Genomic DNA, 20,159 nt, shown 5'->3' with positions numbered 1-20,159 from the left:
GCAACATGGATGGATCTAGAGAGTATAATGCTAAGCAAAATAAGTCAGAGAAAGACAAATACCATATGATTTCACTCATGTGTAGAATTTAAGAAACAAAACAAAGGGACAAAGGAAAAATAGAGACAAACCAAGAAACAGACTCTTAGCTCTAGAGAACAGACTGGTGGTTACCTGTGGGGAGGTGGGTGGGGGGATGGGTGAAACAGGTGAAGGGGATTAAGAGCACACTCATCTCGATGAGCACTGAGCATTGTAGAGAATTGTTCAATCACTATATTGTACAGCTGAAATCAATATAACACGGTATGTTAACTTGACTGGAATTAAAATTTAAGAAAGGGATTTGTGGTCAAGTGAGTCTGGGGACATATATATATTTTATTCCCCTCTTAGAGTTAATAGTGAACATTACAACTCTGCTAAGTCCTATAGTTGAAAAAACGGCTTAACTTGGTTAACCCAGTGTTTTCCAAACATATCTGGGAAGGTCAGTGTATTTTCTTTCACAAATTTTTATTTGCATCTCCCGGAACTAGTGTTCTTTAGAACACATTTTGAGCAACTCCCTAAAACACTTGGAAGGGAGAAATTCTGCTGAGCGAGCTCTTTTAGGGGGAGTAGGGGAGTGAAGAAAATGCACATAAATATGTAAGATGTTTTCAGTTACAAAAGATGTACCATAAAATATAAGGAATTTGTTCCTTTTCTAGCCCAGATTTTATATTTTATTCTTTACAGGAACTACTATCAATACTTTCTGGTAGATTCTGTCAAAAATTGTGTATGTGTGTTTATACAAGTAGGAGTATTTTATATATACCATTTTCTGCCTGCTTTTTTAATAGCTTAATTAATCTTCTCATATCAGCATATAAAAATTGGCCTCATTGTCTTTAGTGGTTATGTAGGTATCCATAAGGACAACGTAAGGATGTACCTTATTTCTTTAACCACTTACCTGGTGATAGAGGCATAGGTTTTTCGGGAGGTTTCCTCCTAAGAAAATCTAAACTTCAAAAGAGAGGCTAATGCATGTGGGCTGATTCTAGGCTGAGAAGGACTAGGCCCTCGGGTCTTTTTTGGTCTTGGGTGACCAAACCAGGACTGTGTGTCTTAGCATGATCAGTCCATCTATCAAGAGGGGGGCACATTTTGTTGGCATATTTTCTTTAAAGCATTTGCTTTGCTTTGTGGGTTCAGTGGGCTTAGCAATCAGACATGAAATAAGGTGTCCACTAGATGTACAGAGTAGCCTTCATTGTTGGGCTGTTTAGCATTTTGATAAGTTGTCTCACTTTTACGAGGATTCTCTTCCTCCTGGTCCCTCACTTTATGTGGTATCTTCATCACAAGGCTGATGAGTAAAGAGGAGCCAACTTCTGCTCTCATTTCTATGTTCTCCTTTCTTGTCAAGTAATGGGAACATGTTGCAATGGGCTTTGTCACTAAAGGAAAACCAACCAAACCCATTCTGGAAAGTAGAAAACATAAGTACTTCCTCTTTGAAAGTTAATGAAAGCGGCAAGTTTTCTGAGTCAAAATTCAAGCTCAGGGATCGAAAGCAAAGTTCTGTTTGGCAGAATTGTTTGGCTTTAGATATCTGTAGCCTTTAGATCAGTGACCCAGAATGGACTTTTCTCCCCAAGTCCTTTGGAACTCTGAAATTTTCCGGGCTAGTCTGGCCCTTCATGTTCACTGCTGATAAGGGGAAGTCTGTAGGAAAGTCCTCCTTCACCTGGTCCTGACTCAGGCTCTAAGGACTTGAGAACCAGCTTCATTTGGAGAAAACATGGGATTTCCTAATCATTCATGGTCACACATCCCATGTGCGGTAAAGGGAGTGGAGAGCCATTCTTTTGGGAGAGTGCTCTTCCCAAGGGCGTGCACATTCATCAGTCTTCCTTTTCCAGTTCTCCACTTCACAATAATCATTTCTGACTGGTGATATACCTGGGCAACCTAGCAGAAGCAAATGCAAACCTGCTGTAGAAGAATGACTCCGCGGCCCAGGCCATATAGAATTCCCACAGAGAAAAACAAACTTTCCTGAAGAGTTTACAATACAAATTTACAAAACGCTAAAGGAAATGATCCTTTGTCAATGAGAGTTAGTAGGTAAAATAAACAGGATTATTGGCTCCCCTAAAACTTGAGATGACAGAATAATCATAAAATACCATAAATATATTACTTTGGTGAGTTAAAGAGACACAAGAAGTGAACACATAAGAAAAGAAAAGCAATTTTTAAAAAGAACCAAAGAGAACTTCTAGAAATGAAAACATATGAATGAAACTAAAACCTTAATGAGTGTGTTAAACAAAAGATTAGATACAACTGAGTGAAGAATTAGTGAACTGGAAGACAGGTTTGAGACAACTACATAAAATTTATCATGGAGAGATTAAGAGATACAGATATGAGAGAATGGTTAGAGACATAAAGAAAAAAAGAAAGAGTCAAGCATATATGCACACATAATACGACTTCTAAAAGGAGAAAACAGAAAGACTGGGCGAAAGGCAAAGTAATAAAGTTGAGAATTTTCCAGAATTGGTAAAAATTGTGAATCTTTAAATTCTGATAAACAATGCATCCTGAGCACTACGAATAAAATAAAATAACACTAGTCGTATTGCAGTGAAATTTCAGGGGAAAAGAAAGAGAAACTCTTGTTGTTGTTTTTATAATTTTTAAAATTTCAGTATAGTTGACATGCAATGTTACATTAGTTTCAGGTGTATGACATAGTGATTCAACTTCTCTATAGGTTATGCTATGCTCACCACAAGTGTGGCTACCATGTGTCACCATACAATGCTATTACAATACCATTGACTAGATTCCCTCTGCTGTGCCTTTTATTCCCATGACTTATTCATTCCATAACTGGAAGCCAGTACCTCCCTCTCCCCTTCACCCATTGTGTCCATCCCTTCCCCTTCCCTCTGGCAACCATCAGTTTGTCCTCTGTGTTCACAGGTCTGACTCTGCTTTTTATTTATTCATTCATTTGTTATGCTTTTTTAGATTCTACATTTGTGTGAAATTATATGGTATTTGTCTTTCTCAGTCGGACTTATTTCACTTAGCATAATAACTTCTTGGTCTGTCCATGTTGTTAAAAAAGGCAAGATCTCATCCTATTTTTATGGCTGAGAATTTCTGTATGTGTGTGTGTGTGCTACATAAAGAGAGAAACTCTTAATAGTAATCAGAGAAATTCAGATTAAGAACAAAAATTAGATGAACAACAGACTTGTCAACAGCAACAAGAGACATTGGGATGACACCTGCAAAATGCCAAGCAAAACCAATCATCAACCTAAAATTTATCAGCTAAACATTGAAACTTGAGAGTGAAATAAAGACAAACTCAGGCAAAGACTGAGAAAGTTTATCTCTCACACACACTTCCTGAAAAATTTCCCCAAAGAAAGCTTTTTTACTGCACAAAGAAGGAAACTGCACCTAAAAGAGATGCATGTATGTAGGAATAATTAGCAAATAAACTGATAAATGATAGTGAGTTTAAGTAAGTGATCACTATTAAAAACACCAATAATAAAAATGAGGGTAGAATTTAAATATCAGGCGATAATGACATGTAAGATGGAGTGGTTGATTACAATCAGGATTTTAAAAAGTTTTCCTGTTGATCAGAAGGAAAGAGAAGTTGACTCACTTTAAACTTTGTTAACTCAAGAATACAATTTTTTAAATGTAAATGTAAGTACTTAGAAAGAACAAGCACAGGAGAAAAGGGAGAAATAAAGAAAGCTGATCAACTCGATGAAACAATATAAGAAAGGTAAAAGCAGAAACTACTGAGTGAAAAACAAAGAAACCACATTAAAAATTAGAAAGAGAACATCACCACAGATACAGTAGAGATATTAAAAGCCTTTGCAAATAGTATGAAAAATTATTTCCGAATTATTGCTTTCATTGTTTTGATTTTGAAAATATTAGCGATTTTGAAAAACTACATTTGAAAACACAAGTAAAGTACAGTTTCCTAGGAAAAAATGTAAATTGCTAAAATGTAATTAAGAATAGAGAATCTATAGTCAAGAGTCTCTGATGATTTGTCTCCCTCTCTGATTTCTTCCCATTCAGTTTTCCCTCCCTTTGCCTATGATCCTCTGCACTGTTTCTTATATTCCACATACAAGTGAAACCATATGATAATTGTCTTTCTCTGATTGACTTATTTCGCTCAGCATAATACCCTCGAGTTCTATCCACCTCGATGTAAATGGTGAGATTTCATCCTTTTTGATGGCTGAGTTATATTCCATTGTGTGTGAGTGTGTGTGAGTGTGTGTGTGTGTGTGTGTGTGTATCACATCTTCTTTATCCATTCATCTGTCAATGGACATCTCGGCTCTTTCCACAGTTTGGCTATTGTGGACATTGCTGCTACAAACATTGCGGTGCAGGTGTCCCTTAGGATCAGTACATTTGTATCTTTGGGCTAACTGGGTGTTGGGCATTAAGAAGGGCATGTGATGTGATGAGCACTGGGTGTTACACGCAACTGATGAATTACTGAACTCTACATCTGATAGTAATGATGTACTATATGTCGGCTAATTGAATTTAAATTAAGAAAAAGAATAGAGAATCTAAATTAGACATAAAGTGTAGGGAAATCTTCTTGCACACACCTCTCTCTCTCTCTCTCCCTCTCCCCTTCCTCTCCGCCTCTTTTTTCCAGCGCATATGCTAAGTAACCTTCAAGTAACAGGTAATCTTTACTTTATGCAAAGTGTTTCAGAAAAAATAAAAAGAGGGAAAGAACTTCATTTCATGACGTTAATATAATCTCAGTGATAAAACTGGACAAAGGACAACATAATAAAAAGAAATTATAGTCCAAATCCTTAATAAAACATTGCAAACTAAATGCTGCATGATTAGTGCTGCATTCATCTCAGGAATGTAAGGATGATTTAATGCTAAAAATATTTGTCAATGTAACTTTCTTCATGAACAGATAAAAGAGAAACCCAATGCTTAACTCAATAAATAGAGAAGAGATATTTTAAAAAAATTCAACAATCATCCCTAATGAAAGTTTTAGTAAATTAGGAGTAGACGAGAACTTCCTTACTCAAATCAAGAATGTCTACCGAAAGCATACAGGAGCTATCGTACTTAATGATAAAACATGAGAAGCAGATTTTTTAAAGTTGGGAATAAAACTAGAATGCTACAATTATAGCTTCTAAGTAACCTTGCACTAGAGAGGTTTTAACCATGGTAATAAGAAGAAATTAAAAATTTAAGGTCAAGAAAGAAAGAAAAGAAAGTTCTCATATTCTCAGAAAAAAACACATTGTCTATACCAGTCCAATAGAACATTTTACAGTGAGGAGCAAGTTCCATATCCACGCTGTCCAGTGTGGCCAGAAGTCATACATGTGGATCTTAAGCACTCAAACTGGGACTAGTAAGAATGAAAAAAATTTATTTTATTTAAGTTTAATTTTAATTTAAGTAGCCATATATGGCTAGTGGCTATCATATTTGCCAGTGCTGATCTATAGAGAATATCCAAGGTAACCTATAAATTTACTTACATTAGTAAGAGTGTTACCTAGTTTGCTGAATACAAGATCAACACACACAAGTCCGTGCTGCTCCTAAACCTAGTAATCGCCAATTAGAAAATATAATTTGTTTTAGAAAATAGAATTTTAAAATGTACCGTTCACAAGAGTGATAACCACAAGGTACCTAGAAATATGTTAAACAAAAGATATATATGACTAATATCAAGTAAATTAGGAAACTTAAAAATAAGTTTAAAAAGCAACCTATGAAGAAAGAGCTACACCATGTTCATGGATAGAAGATTCAATATCTTAAAGGTGCCAGTTCTATCCGGAGTACTATATAAATTTAATGCAATTCCAGTCAAAATGTCTACAGGGTACTTATGGAACTTGATAAACTCATCCTAAAATTCATGTGGAAGAATAGAGGGCTAAAAATAGCCAAGACAATATCGGAAAAATCAGGAAGAAAAATACCAGATAACAAAACTAATTTAGAAAGTAATCATAACAAAAACATATGGCATTGGTGCTGGTTTGGACAGAGAAATCAACAGAACTAAATCAAGCCTAGGCCTACAACCGCATTTATATATGAACTGCTATATGATGTCTATCTAATTGGTCTATGATGGCATCACAAGCATCAGAAGTAGAACACACTGTCAAAAACGCTACTGGAACAATGGGCTATCCTACCAGATAAAGAGCATCATACGCCAAAATAAATTCTAATGATTTAAAGACCGAAATATCAAAAGTAAGGCATTAAACTATATAATAAGAAAACACAAAATATCTCTAATGTCTAGATTAAAAAAAATACCAATATCCTATTACAACCAATACGAAAAAATTAAAGCGCAGAGGATATGGGCAGGCAATTAACAGAAGAGGAAATCTAAAGCTTCAGTAAATGTGAAAAGATGGTCAAGTGCATGAGGAATTCATGAAAATTACTAGTGAAATTCTATTTCTTATATGTCAAACGGGCAAAAATCTAGAAGTTGGATAATATCAAGGGTCAGGGAGTATACGCAATATGGAAACTCACAGGTTGCTGATGGTACTGCAAATTTAAAACCGCTTCAGAGAGCAATTTTGCAATATACATAAAGTTGAAGAGGCACACGCCCTCAGGGCACCCACTTCGGAGTGTATACTCAGAAGAAACTCTGAAACACACAGACGAAGAGACATGTACAAAGATGCTCATTGCCACAGTGCTGGTCATCGTGACGAACATAGCGACAAACCACCTAACAGTTCACGAGGGGGGGTGGAGACATAAAGCCGCTGCATTACAAAACTCAAATGAATTACCCACATCTCCGTGGTTCTCGGGAAGTGTATTTGGGGGGAAATCTCAAATTGTAGAAGTTACACAGACTAGGAGGCCACGTATGTATATTTGTAAAGCACACAGAACAGTAACATATATTGTTTCAGCCAAGGGTACATGAGAGTAATTCCAGCACGGAGAAAGAAAAGCAAGGATTTGACTCTAATCCCAGCTCCGCCGCACACTCACCTGTGGGCAAGGTGCTTGGTCAAACTAAGCCTTCATTTCCTCATCCGTGAAATAAGAACAATTCCCTTACCTCGTGAGATGTTTCTCGAATTAAAGAGTGTCTGGGTATAGTGTATGCTCGATAAATGTTAGCTCCTCTTGTCTTCTGTCTTCATCACACCACCAGATTTGGAGCGAAAGGACCTCCTGCTTCGGGCCCTCTCGCACCCCCACGCCCGCCCGCTGAAGGCACAGGGCAAGAGCCCACACAGATCCCTCCATGTTTATTTAGCTCTTTCCCATGTTCATATTTAGAAGCTGGCACTTTCTTAAAGTAACAGACTCCCCCCCCCCCAGTACAGAAGTGCAAATCCGTGAGAAGCTGAGAACCAAACATAAATCACAAGTACATAATCGAATCAGGTGGGACTGACTGTGCAAGTTCTCGCTGATGTCCTACTGTGGTGGAAAAAGCATTTGACAGAATTCTGTGAGAGTGTGGGTCTCTGCTTCCTCATCTGAAAGACACAGGGGTGGGACAACACAGGCCCCTTCATTCCAAAGCTGGTGCATGAGAGCCCAAGGACAGAGATTCTCCCACCGCTCCGGCAGACATGCCCTGTGTGGCTAGAATCTGCCAGGCACCACTGACAGCAGAGGCTTCTGTCCTATCATCTGTGGGCAGACTGACAGCTCTAGCTCAATGGGACCCTCATCTTGGACATCCGGGCTTAGAGTGGGGCAGGTGTTTGCAAAGCAGTAAGCCAGACCAAGCAGGGAGGAATCAGAGAAAGGGCAAGTGACTTTTGAGTCAGAAAGCAAGAGAGAGGAGTTACGGTGTCTCTTTATGACCACTTGCCTGTCCATCCTTTGCTCTGAGCCACAGGGTGGTCTCAAGGAGAACCCAGGAAATAGAAGCACTGGAAGAAACGCAGTGCAATGCATGGTCAATGTGTTCATTAGGGACATGAAGATATGACTGAACCACGTCAGAACCCTCGTGTTACAAGAGGTTTGGGTGTGTTCGTAGGTACTGAAGTGGTCCATAAACTCTACGCTAATAGATCTTCTATACTTTCCCTGCCATGATCATATCTGGTCTACATAATTATCTTCTGACACCTTTACTGTCTAATGCATTTTACGTTATAAAATTAGTAAGGTTCTCTTGGGCTTTCCTAGGAAAGGAGTTAATTCTCATCAAATAACGGTACATTAGGAATAACTGAAGTCAAATATCAAGCCCAGCTCTTGCATTCATAGGCTGGGTGACCTTGGGTGAACCTCTTAATTATGTTACACCTGTTTCTCCATCTGGCGAAATGGAGTTGATCTCTCTCTCTCTTTCTTTCCCTCTCTCTCTCTCCCCGCCCCTCTCTTCCAGGAAAGATATAAATGTAAAAATAAACAAGAACCTATATGAGATTGGCAACAACGTGGATGGATCTAGAAAGTATAATGCTAAGCAAAATAAGTCAGAGAAAGACAAACACTACATGATTTCACTCATATGTGGAATTTAAGAAACAAAACAAACAAAGAAAAAAGAGACAAACCAAAAAAACAGACTCCTAACTCTGGAGAACAGACTGGTGGTTACCAGAGGGTTGGAGGGTAGAGGGATGGGTGAAATAGGTGAAGGGGATTAAGAGCACACCTGTCATGATGAGCACTGAGTAATGTATAGAATAGCTGAATCGTTATACAGTACACTTGAAACTAATATAACACTGTACGTTAATGATACTGGAATTTTAAAAAAAGAATCCATCTGAGAAAGCATTCTATGCTTCTTGGGGGGAAAGCACAGTGGAAACCAAGGGCAAGTGTACGCTTAAGGCAGGGCACCTGGGCTCCACACTGATTCAAAGGACACACGATTGCATCAGCCCATACCTCAGCTTCCCCATCAATAAGAAGGGTCACCAGCATCTATCTCAGAGCTGTCCTGCTAGTACCTGGGAATTCTAAATATGGAACAGTCCAGAGTGTCTTGAATTATGCCCTGCAAAGCACTTGTTTTAAGAACTAGCTTATTTTAAAATTTTTCCTATTTTACTCTAAACGTTAATCATATATTCTTTTGTTTCAAAAACTCTCCAGTCTGGAATAGACCCACTCCAAGATCTGAGCACACTTTGTAACAATAATTTTAAAGCCCCAGAATTTCTATAGTCAGCATATCTGAGATCTCTTCAAGACAGAATGTCAAACTCAGTGACTCTGGCAAGGTGGGAGGTTTGTTCATGAAGTCTTGGAGGAAGGCAAGAGCAGACATGGGGTCTGACATTTCTCATGTACCATCCATCCCACTTCCTCCCTCCCTCCCTCCTGCACTGCCCATTCCCTTACGCCGTCCATAGCCTGTGTCCCAGGTCTCTGCTCATTCTACTTCCCTTCAGGGCACGGCTCAAGCCTATAGCAAGTATTTACATGTTTTCATTCTTAGAGATGCCAAAAGGTAGATCTCTAATGTGGAAGCTTGACAGAGTGAGACAAGAATTTAGAGTCTTTCTCAACACACAAGTAGATGATTACCCACTCATAAATCCAGCCCTGGAAGGGTGCCCTTGTATCAAAGGATCACTCCTCTATATCACTCCGCTGTAGAACAGGGAGGGGTGAACATAGCTACTACGAGAAATGACCGGAGATTCTGGGAAGTACAGCCCCTGAAAGACATTTTAATTGAACACACCTTTATGGGGTCCCGGTTATGTACATGCAGGGTTCTGTGGCAGATGTTGGGGAAGGAGGCTGCGAGATGTCCAGAAGGAGACAAAGCAGCTGTTTTCAAACACTACAAAGACTCTCAAGTGGAAGAGGGGAAGGGGCAAGGACTGGGAAAGGGAGTCGGCATTTAATGAGTGTTTCGTACGTCAGGAACTTTCTATGCAGTTGGGTATGTAATGTGTAGCTTGAAATCCCCAGCCATGAGCCACGAGCAGGGGGCTGAGCAGTCCCCTGTGCTCTACCTTCCCCCCATAACTGTCGGCTCGCGCTGAGCCATCTTTTCTGCTTCAGAGAGCTTTGGGGTACAACTCATGGTCTGGTCTCATCAGGTGCCCATGAGCTAAACTCACATGCCCACAGGCAAAGGAGAGCTCACTCACGGTTCCAAGTTATGGAGATGTTAAAGTAGAGGGAGTCTGATTTACTGTCTATCAAGGACAATGGGTAAGGAATTCCAGCACCAGATGGGAAGTGTAGGCTCTAGAATGAGAAAGAATCCCAGTTCAGTGCTTTCCTGGTTTGGGCCAGTTACTTCATGTCTATGAGCCCTCATTTCTCCCGCTGTTTATGAGTGTTAATAAAGCCTTCCCAGTGCAGCTATTGTAGGATTAAACAGATGTATATAAAGAAGTTAACATACGGTAGGTACTTAATACATGCTTTCTCCCTACCTTCACAGCTCATGGCTTCAAGACCTCTTCTACACATTAGGGAAGATGCATTACAAAACCTCTCCCGGGCACTAGCAAAGGCGAAAGGCCTACTTATCCCAGGACTACAAGCCCGAATTAGAGCTAGTTCATCGGCTTATAACGTAATCATTGCTGTTTTAGTTGTAGTTTACAGAGAATTTTTCAAGGACTTTAATGCTGATGATAAGTGGGCCTCATCAGTCATTTACACCATGGCGTAAATGAGTTTAAGATGCTTCTCCTAAGAGCAGGTTTGGAGAGGAGGAGGGAAAATGGCACCAGACTCCCAACATCTGGGGAAAAACCAGATTTGAAGGACTGACGAATCCTGTATATCCTCTTTTTTTTTTTTTTCCATCTTCCCTTTTGCCCATGGCTTATCAACATGCAAAGCTTTTTACTATACAAAGGAACACAGAACGCATGCTTTCTAACTAAGCAGAAACAATTACTTTGGCTAATAGTTGAGCAAAACCATGAAGATCAATTGGTTAAAAAAATACTGTGCTTGTGCAAATATATCCTGTTTATATACCCCCCAAACCTCAATAAAAAGATTATAATCACAATCATGAATTTCATCAGAGGTTCCTTTAAAAGTAAATGTACAACGTAGATGGAAATGAAACATTAAGGCAATTATTGGCTTTCACCAGAAGATATAAAGTTTTATTTTCAACATATAATATGAAGATATTTCTTTAGCTCCCACCTTGAATACTAGAGGAAGGCATGCTATTAGCTGTATGAGTAGAATGGTGAACGGCTGGAAACAACTGTTATTTACTCAACACAGAGGGCATGGAATTATGAAACAGCTTCTCGGAGATCATGACCTGAGCTGAAGGCAGATGCTTAACCATCTGAGCCACCCAGGCACCCAGAAACAACTTCTCATTAAGAAACAAAGGAGGTTTTAGCTTTTTCAATTGCAAAATGGATGTTTAGTTCACTTCCTCCTCTGTGTTTTCTGCAGGGCACTAAGCATTGTAACTGAATTTGCTTTACTTCACCATAGAGCTGAATTGAGTCTGTGGTGACATCCACTCTCCTCACTGGGACCAAATTGTCAAGTAGCATGACCCCAGAGTTCTTGTCTCGCTGAGGGTGATTTTCCAGTAAGCACTGAGTAAGATCAGAAGAATTATGGGCTTTTATTTTCTCTCTTTTCCTTCAAACTACCCACCCCATCCATATTCCTAGCTCAAGTGAGTGAGGACAGTCAAGAAGGAGTTGTCCATATGCCTTGAAAGTACTTCAGTGAATCCAGCAGAAAGAGGCTCTCAGAGACCAGAAAACTTATGACTCTCTCTTAATTTACACTAGTTCAAATTTTTGAGTTCACATTTGTTTCTTGATCTTGGCTTATTCCCCTAAATTATTATGTATTTATACAAAGCAAAGAACTGTTTTTGGGATATAGCTGATATATAACATTATAATAGCTTCAGGTATACAACATAATGATTCAATATTTGCATCTATTGCAAAATGGTCACCACAGTAAGTCTAGTTAACATTTATCACCGCATAGTTACACATTTATTTCTCCTGATAACAAACTTTAAAGATCTATTCTCTTAGGAACTTTCAAATGTGCAATAGACTGTTACTAACTGTAGTCACCATGCTGTGCATTACCAGAGAATTTTTAAAGTACAAAATTTATGGGCAACTCTCTATAACTTTGAGAAGATGAGATTATTAATACCTGAAGTAGGGAATCTTTGAGCAGGTTTATTTATTTTTTTTAAAGCAAGTTAAAGTCAGTAGTCGTTGCATGTGAGAATAATTGAACATTTCATTTTCTGCTCACACATGTGAGCAGATTCCAGCTGGCTCCAGCTAAAAACTCAGCATCCGAAGAATACTATAACATGCAATAGGATGAAAGCCTAGAGCCCATGCCACTTAAGTAAACTGTCCAGTCTTTCATTAATAGCTGCGCAATTCCCTGGGCAAGATCCTTAAATGGTTCTTAGAATCAATCCTTCCTTTATATATAGAAGGTTCTTGTAACTGTCTCATTAAAGACCTTTAGAGATGATCTTAAGGAAAATAGAGGGGGGAAATCACACAAAACCAAAGCTGGATGATTGCAGAATACATATTTCGACCTAGGGAAATTTTCAACTTACTAAAAGTCAAGTGATCTGACAACATAATCCTTGCCAAGCATTTGTACTACTGAGTTGTTTCTTGCCACTCATATTTATTGACTGCCAGTCCTTGTTTCAGGGGACTGAGTTACCCCAATGTTTGTGGGAAACAAACAAGGTATACATCATTTAATCAGTGAGCAAAATTTCTAACGGCTGACTTTAATCAAAGCCAGCTCAGGGTCTGACTAAATCTCTGAAATGAAGAAAGTAGTTTACTCCCCTTCTCCCACCCCCATCAACTCTTGTGAATAAATGAAATGAGTAAATGGAAACCCGTGGCCAGTAAATTAGCCAAACAGCCTGGAAGTAACATGCTCTTTCCTGGAAGAGATGAATCTAGTGTCAAACTTAAAGAAAACAAAACAAAAGTATCCGCCACCAGCTATGTAGAAAGAGAGCCATAACTGGGTCAGAATTCAGGAAATACTTACAATCATTACGAAGGTGCCCAAGAACTCAGAGATTGTCTCTTTAGCTAAACTGCTCTTCAAGACCAGTCTCTGCTTGAAGCTTTTCCCCTTTCGCCCCTTCCCAGGCTGCATCGTGGGTTTCTCCAAGGACCACTCTCTTCACCAGTACCTGCTGCTTCTGGTCCCTCCTTCACTCGCACGTGAAAATGGAAGTTTTGGCAACTGCTCACAGATTCCTGGAGATGTCTGGTGAGATTCTCTGACTGTACAAACGCTGTCCCAATTAGAGCCCGTGACTTAATCCTCTTCTGGTGAAATTGTCATCCCCTGTTCACTGTTGTTTATCGGACTTGGCCAGTTAGAATCTGAAATCCCCCAAACGATCCTTTTTGTGCCTGATAGATTAATCATTACCTTTATTCTCAAGGTATTTTTTTTTCTCTGTTGGTTTTTGTTTTGTTTTGTTTTGTTTTTTTTTCAAGAGATGAGAAAAGAGATGTTGTGCTGGTTGTATTGCCAAACCACAGCAATGGGCTCTGGTCCAGAAGAGATTTGCATGTTACACAATTGCAGGCTTCTGATTTTTTTCTTCCCCTATTCAGAAGTGGGTGGTTGGGGTGTAGTTTGGGTTTATCAAATCAGGTATACATACATCCCGTGTAAACATTCTCTTCTGAAGGAACTTTTCATGCACATTGGAGAATATGGAGAAAATACAGATGTGTTGTTCTGCAAAATTAATCACTCTTGTTTTCTTCCAATATCATTTTGGTGGTTTAATGACACCTCCCTAAGGGTGGTAAAAACAACTGCGTCCATTCTAGAGATGGAGAAATTAACATACAAATAGACCACTGCAAGTTTCACATTGCAAGACTTTAGGACAGGATGGATCGCCTCTTTGGTTGCTAGAGCTGGGCTTCGTCTACTGAGGACAGACTGGGATCCACAGAATGATGGAGAAAGCAGCTTGTTGACTTTCTCCTGAAGAAGGATTCCAGTTTGAAAACCAAGTTTCTCCCCCTCATTTACCATGAAATATTTAAGCAAAATACACAGAAAATAAACAATAGTGGCTTGAAAGTCTATACTGTTTGAAGATCGCTGAGCCAGAAAGAGACATTCCAGTCAAACAAGAAAGGGATTAAGCACACTGAAACAAGCCTTCCATGTTATACCATTTAAGTTTGATGAGTTAACATCCTTGCAGGTAACAGGCTGTTTAAGACCAGGATTCTGTCATGTCAAGTACTCAAGCCTTGCTTCTCAAAACTAGTTTGTCTGAAAAAATAGAATCCAGCAGTTGTTTCTGATACCAAAGCAGTTCCATGGAATTAGTACCCACGCTCTGTGCTTCCTCCCAGTCCTCCCACAGATAAGCCAGTTCTGTTTCAGGCCTTCCCCTCCCTTTGCAGGAAGGCTACAGTCATTTCCAGCTGAGGAAGCAGGCAGGCAGGCAGGGAGGAGAGATCTGGAGAAAACAGCTGTTGAGAACCTAAGTACAGAAGAAGATACCTAATCTATAGGTGAAATACAGAGATTAGGCCTAAAGCAATTAGAACTTGCCAGAGGGCACACCATCGCAGAGCCAGGACAGGAATGCAGCATTTTGGCTTTAACTCTTGGTTAAGTTATCATGGATACCATTGTCTAGAAGGATTACTTATGACTACACTATTCCCAAGTCCTAGTGGATGGACCAGAGAAACAGGACTTTATTGCTGTGACTACAACTAACACCACACAAGGGTGTTCTTTGGTCTCTTCATTCACTCATCTTACAAATATTTATGGCATACTCATTATGTGCCAAGCACTGCACTTAGCAAAGCACACACAGTTCTTGCCCTTTACAGAGCTTAGAGCCTAGTGAGGGAGATAAGCATAGTGAAATAATCATACACACAGAAATATGAAATCGCAACTGAGATGTATGCTATAAGGATGGAAGACATATTTCTATGAGCAAATAAAAGAGGGGGATTTCACCTCAACAGAAAGATCTCTGATGGCTTCTCCAGGGAAATCACGTCCGAGATGAGATCAGTAGAAAGTGTAGGGTTTAACTGCATGAAGTGGGGAAGGAAGTGCATGTACAATGGCCTTGGGGAGTAGAGGTGGGAACAGTATGATGCCTGTCCAAGAACAAAAGAAACCTACTACCTGACTCCCAGAGACAGTGAAGGAACACAGTGCAAAATGAACCCTGAGCCATGGGTGGGAGTCAGACCACACATACTGAGCCTATAAATCACATTCAGGGCTAAAAGCAATGATAAATTGCACAGGTGGTTTAAGCAAGAACACGAAACTACCAAATTTGAATTAAAAAAAAATCATCCCTGCTGTGAGGTGGAAAGGGGATTGGAGGGGGCCTAAAGAGGGCATATGTAGACCCACTGGGGGATATTACAGAATTCCAGGACTGGGTGGCTTTGACAATGGAGAGAAATGGAAGGATTCAAGAGTTCTTTATATCTTAAAATTAGAAGAACTTGGAAACTTGACTATGGAAGGTGAGAAGAGGGACTCAGCAAGTTGATTGCTGGGGAAGGAGGTGCTAAGTACTGGGAGAGAAAACCCCGAAGAGGACCAGGACTGCTGTGGCAGATCTGATGTATTCATGTGCAGATTAAGCCTCGGGGCTCTCTGGTGCTTCAGAGAGAAGATGGTGAGTAGGAAGGGATCTGGTTCTGAAGTCAGAGGAGAGGTCTGTGTGCTCACAGACATGATAATTGAAGCCAATAATAAAAGTGAGCTTGCCCAGGGGGAGAATTTGAAGAAAGCAGAGGTTGAGTTTGCAGTATCGGGCATTCCATGCTCATGTGGAGAATGAAATCTTTGTCATCTCTTTTATTTTGCTTTCAGATGACAGTCACACTCTCATCTTCATCACCATGAACAACTTCTCATCAAACGTAACTCACACTCTCCTTTGCACCCTTACACTAAAGTTCCTATTGGAAAAATGAAGTTTCATTCATTTATTCATTCATTCATCCATCCATTCATTCCTTCATTCAGAAAAAGCTTTTACTGAGTATATACCATGTGTCAGACATGGGGGATTCAAAAATTAGGAAAACAGATGTCTAGTGCTAAGGCATTATATTGTCTAAGAGACAAAGACCTCCAAATAAATACATCATATAGGAAAATAGAAGCATATGCAAAGCACTGAGCTGAAATTCCAGCTATCATCATATAGACATCTGAGAGGTCGCTGTACATTGTCAACATATCCATTCATCCTGTCACCAAGAGTTCTAGAACCATGCTCCTCTACATGCAGTGAAATGCTGACTCTCCAGCGCCAGCCTACCCAGCTCTTATAGTTCTCCGCGACTCTGTCACTCCCTGACCCCAATGTTCTCTTCTTCTCTATCTGGTTGTTCCTTGAGTAACCATCTTTGCCTCCATTCATGGGATTCAACAAGTCTGGTGTTCATAAGGAGAACTATCTCACACTCTGACCTCACTTCCTCAACCTCTTCTACTTGGCCAACTCTATCTCCACCCAAGTTCAGAAGCCCCTTTGATTCCATTGTTGGAATGTGTCACCATCTCCGCTTTGAGAACCTTTCACAACAAGGCACATCTCACTGACTAAAACTTCCACTTCTCACATTTCACCCACTCTCTTTCACAAATGTGCTGCACATCCTCATAAATTTCAGTCCCTCAGTTCCTTCCTCCCTACTCGGCTCTTAACCTCATGATCACCCAAGTTAACAAGGCACTTACTAGTATCTCAGGTTCCACTGACACACTGACTTCCTTCTACATCCACATTGCCAACGCCCAACTCTGAGTATACCTAGCCACCTATTTCTCTCAAATATTCTCTTCCCAGGACGTTAAATGATGCTGGAGAAAATCATATTAATATATTGATTGATCCTATTCAAGATCATTGTGATCTAGCATCAGCAGGGGGCGCGTATTCTTAGTTAACCTTTTATGTCAGAGGTTCCAGATTCTAGTGTACATTAGGGTCACCCGCCTTCAGAGATGATGATTTAGTAAGGCTGGGATGGAGTTCAGGGATCTCATAAGCACTACCTGATGATGAGATACCATGCCTCATTTCATCTTATGCAGCGGCAATACACTTTCTTTACCCCTCCAGAGAGCTGTCCCAAACCACCCGCTCAGCTGATGCACTTTTCTCTGAATCCATTGGGGAAAAACACAGGTTCATTAGCTATAATACCTTTTATGCCTCTCCTTCTCAAAAAATTGCCCTAATTTTATCTGTGTTGTTCTTTTCTTTCCTTCTTTCTAAACCTACCCCTGATGCTGCTGTACTATTCTAGCCCCTCTAAGACCTCAGCTAATGAATAATGTCCTCACACTTTCAATCTCTTTCCTCCATTGATTTCTTTCCCAGGGCCTACAAACAACTTCAGGTCTTACCTATCCTGAAAAACATTCCTTCAGATTTGTTCCACCTCAAATTCCTTGTTTTAGTCAGTTTGGGCCACTACAACAAGACTGAAATTAGGGTGCCAGTATGGTTGGGTTTGGGTGAGGGCACACTTCCTGGTTTGTAGATAGCCATCTTCTTGCTGTATCCTCACATGGCTGAGAGAGACCTCCTATCTCTTCATCCCCCATTAAGGACACCAATCCCATGATGGGGGCTGCACTCTCAGGAATTCATTCAAAATCAATTTTCTCCCAAGGGCCCCGCCTCTGAATACTAGCACATTGGGGATTAGGGCCTTAATGTATGAATTTTGGGGGAAATATAAACAAGCAGTTCATAGCAACCATTTCACTGGTTTTCTCCACATTCTTCCTTTTCTATTTGGGGAAAAAATAACCAGTTCCCCTTGAGCATAAAATCATATTACATTGAAAAAAAAAACTAATTCAGAAGTATTTAAATTAAAACATAAAAACCTCCCATAATCCCGGCCCTCAGACATAACCACTGTTAACAGGTTAGAATATATATCTCCAGAATTCTTTTTCAGTAGATCTATATAAATGTTTCTTTTCCCTCCTGATATTAGGTTAGTAGGTTTTTTTCCATTTAAAATATTCTGTTCATCTTTCTATGCCAATGTATAACTCCCAATAAGAGGCTTGAACTCAAGACCCTGAGATCAAGACTTGCGCTGAGATCAAGATTCAGATGCTTAACCAACTGAGCCACTCAGGCTCCCCTGTATAACTCATCTTTTTAATGACTACATAACATTCTATTGTACAAATACGCCATAATTGAACTAGCTCCTTTTGATGGACAGTTGTTTCTAATTTTCCACCATTAAATGAACATTCTTATGTATATACTTACTTACCTCTTAGCACAACTTCCTTGAAATTGAATTATTTACTGACCACAGAATAGGCATATATCAAGTGCTTTAAAAGTACCTATTGCTCCCATTCTTTTCAAAATTGGTTAATGTAAATCCTTTCAATCTTTTCCCAATATAACAGCTAAAAATTAATATTGTTTTAATATGCATTTCTTAGGTTAATGGTAAGGTCAAACATCTTTCATGTGTTAGCTATTTGTATTTATTCTTTTATGAATTTCATATTTTTTGTCCTCTACCCAATTTTTAATGTAATGTTTAATTTTTTATCAATTTTTGTCACTCTTACAATATAGGATGTAAATCTTTTATCTGTTATATGTGGCAAATCATTTTCCAGTTAATCATTTATCTTTAACTTATGATGATATTTGGTTGCCACATAGAAGTTTAGAAAATTTATGTACTCAAGTCTATAAACCTTTTTCTAGATGGTTTCCAACTTTGTTATTTATTCTAAAAACGACCTGATATACACCAAAATTACAAAAATATTAAACTTTGTCCTATATTTTTTCTAGTATTTTTTCTAGTATTTTCTAGTATTCTAGTATGATTTTACTTTTCACACTTAAATTTTGCAGTTTTCTAGAGTATGATGTATAGCATAAGGTAGGACTCTAATATATTTCCCAACTATTTTGACAAGTTTTCCAACACTATTTGATTTGAAATTTCATCTATCCTATATAAAAAAAATCCCCAACATAAATTGTGATTTTTAATTACTTTAGTCCTGCTATACTTTTTGATGTCTTTCTGCTTTTTGATGAGGTACCCCCCTCATTATTATTTTCAAATATTTATTAGCTAGGTGAACTTTAGAATCATTTTTTAAGTCCCAAGTCTTCCCAACTATAATTAATGAGAAAGCATTAACTTTATAAATAAAGTTATAATATGAATTTTCCCATTCAGAAATATAATTCCCATCTCACCATGTATTCAAGTCTTTTTTATGTTCTCAAACAAAATTACATTGTACCCATTCTCCATTTGGGTCTTGCGAATTCTTAAATTTATTTGATATTTAGTTGTATTTATTTTTGGAGTTCGGATGGAATCCCTTATTTTATTCTCTTTTCTAACTGACCGCTGCAAACAAAACTCTATTTCTATGTATATATTAACTGTCCATCCTAATGAACTTTCTTATGGTTTCACATAGGTTTCTCGTTGATATTGTAGTGAAAATTGTTAGTTGCCTACTTGGCATCTATTAAATCCTCTTTTTAATACTACCAGATTTTCATTTGGATATCTACCCTTTATTCTAGTAATTATAGGCTTTGGGTGAAAGATCGATTATACCCAGGTTTAAGGATAAACACTGATTAGTCTAAGACTATCAGAATCATTTTCCCACCCTCAAAAATATGTTTGGTTCAGGTTTAATAATGTGATTGAAGTTGGGCCAATAAATTCGAGAAGAAACTTTCTAGGGTTTTGGAAAGGAATTCCTCAATTCTTTTGAAAGCTATAAGAATCCAGGTCTCTATCATCTCTTGGACGTGTACAGGGAAGCTTATAGCCTCAATTATTACATATAGCCATCCTATAACCTTGGAGGGAAATAGGCTTCTAATTAAGCTAATAGAATATACTATGAACTATAAATAACCATCATTTACTCTTTTCCTTTTTAATATTCCTATTTATTTTAATATTCCTATTTGTTCCTATTATTTTTTTCTTGCCTTGGGCAAGAAATCATTACATGGGCAGAAATCATTACAAAATACAAAAACATTGAATCAT

At 38.8% G+C, this 20,159-nt stretch overlaps 1 protein-coding gene across 3 annotated transcripts in view; it reads right to left on the bottom strand.

Annotated features, from left to right (window-relative positions):
- AQP9 (aquaporin 9) overlaps positions 1-13,607 on the bottom strand; it is a 70,510-nt gene extending 56,903 nt beyond the window's left edge. For 2 of the 3 annotated variants that reach the window (XR_006777662.2, XM_045787443.2), the window contains exon 1: positions 13,093-13,607. Coding sequence is in view for 2 of the 3 variants with exons in the window: in XM_045787443.2 (XP_045643399.1) it covers positions 13,093-13,203 (111 nt within the window). In the remaining variant the exon portion in view is untranslated. The remainder of the gene's footprint in view (positions 1-13,092) is intronic. The other variant, XM_045787316.2, reaches the window with a different exon arrangement.
- Positions 13,608-20,159: the final 6,552 nt, after the last annotated feature.

Source organism: Ursus americanus, chromosome 36 (assembly GCF_024610735.1).
Source record: "Ursus americanus isolate L20-20 chromosome 36, mUrsAme1.1.p, whole genome shotgun sequence".
NCBI lineage: Eukaryota > Metazoa > Chordata > Mammalia > Carnivora > Ursidae > Ursus > Ursus americanus.
Note: the sequence above shows the minus strand (reverse complement) of the source record. Positions and strands in the feature narration are given on the sequence as shown.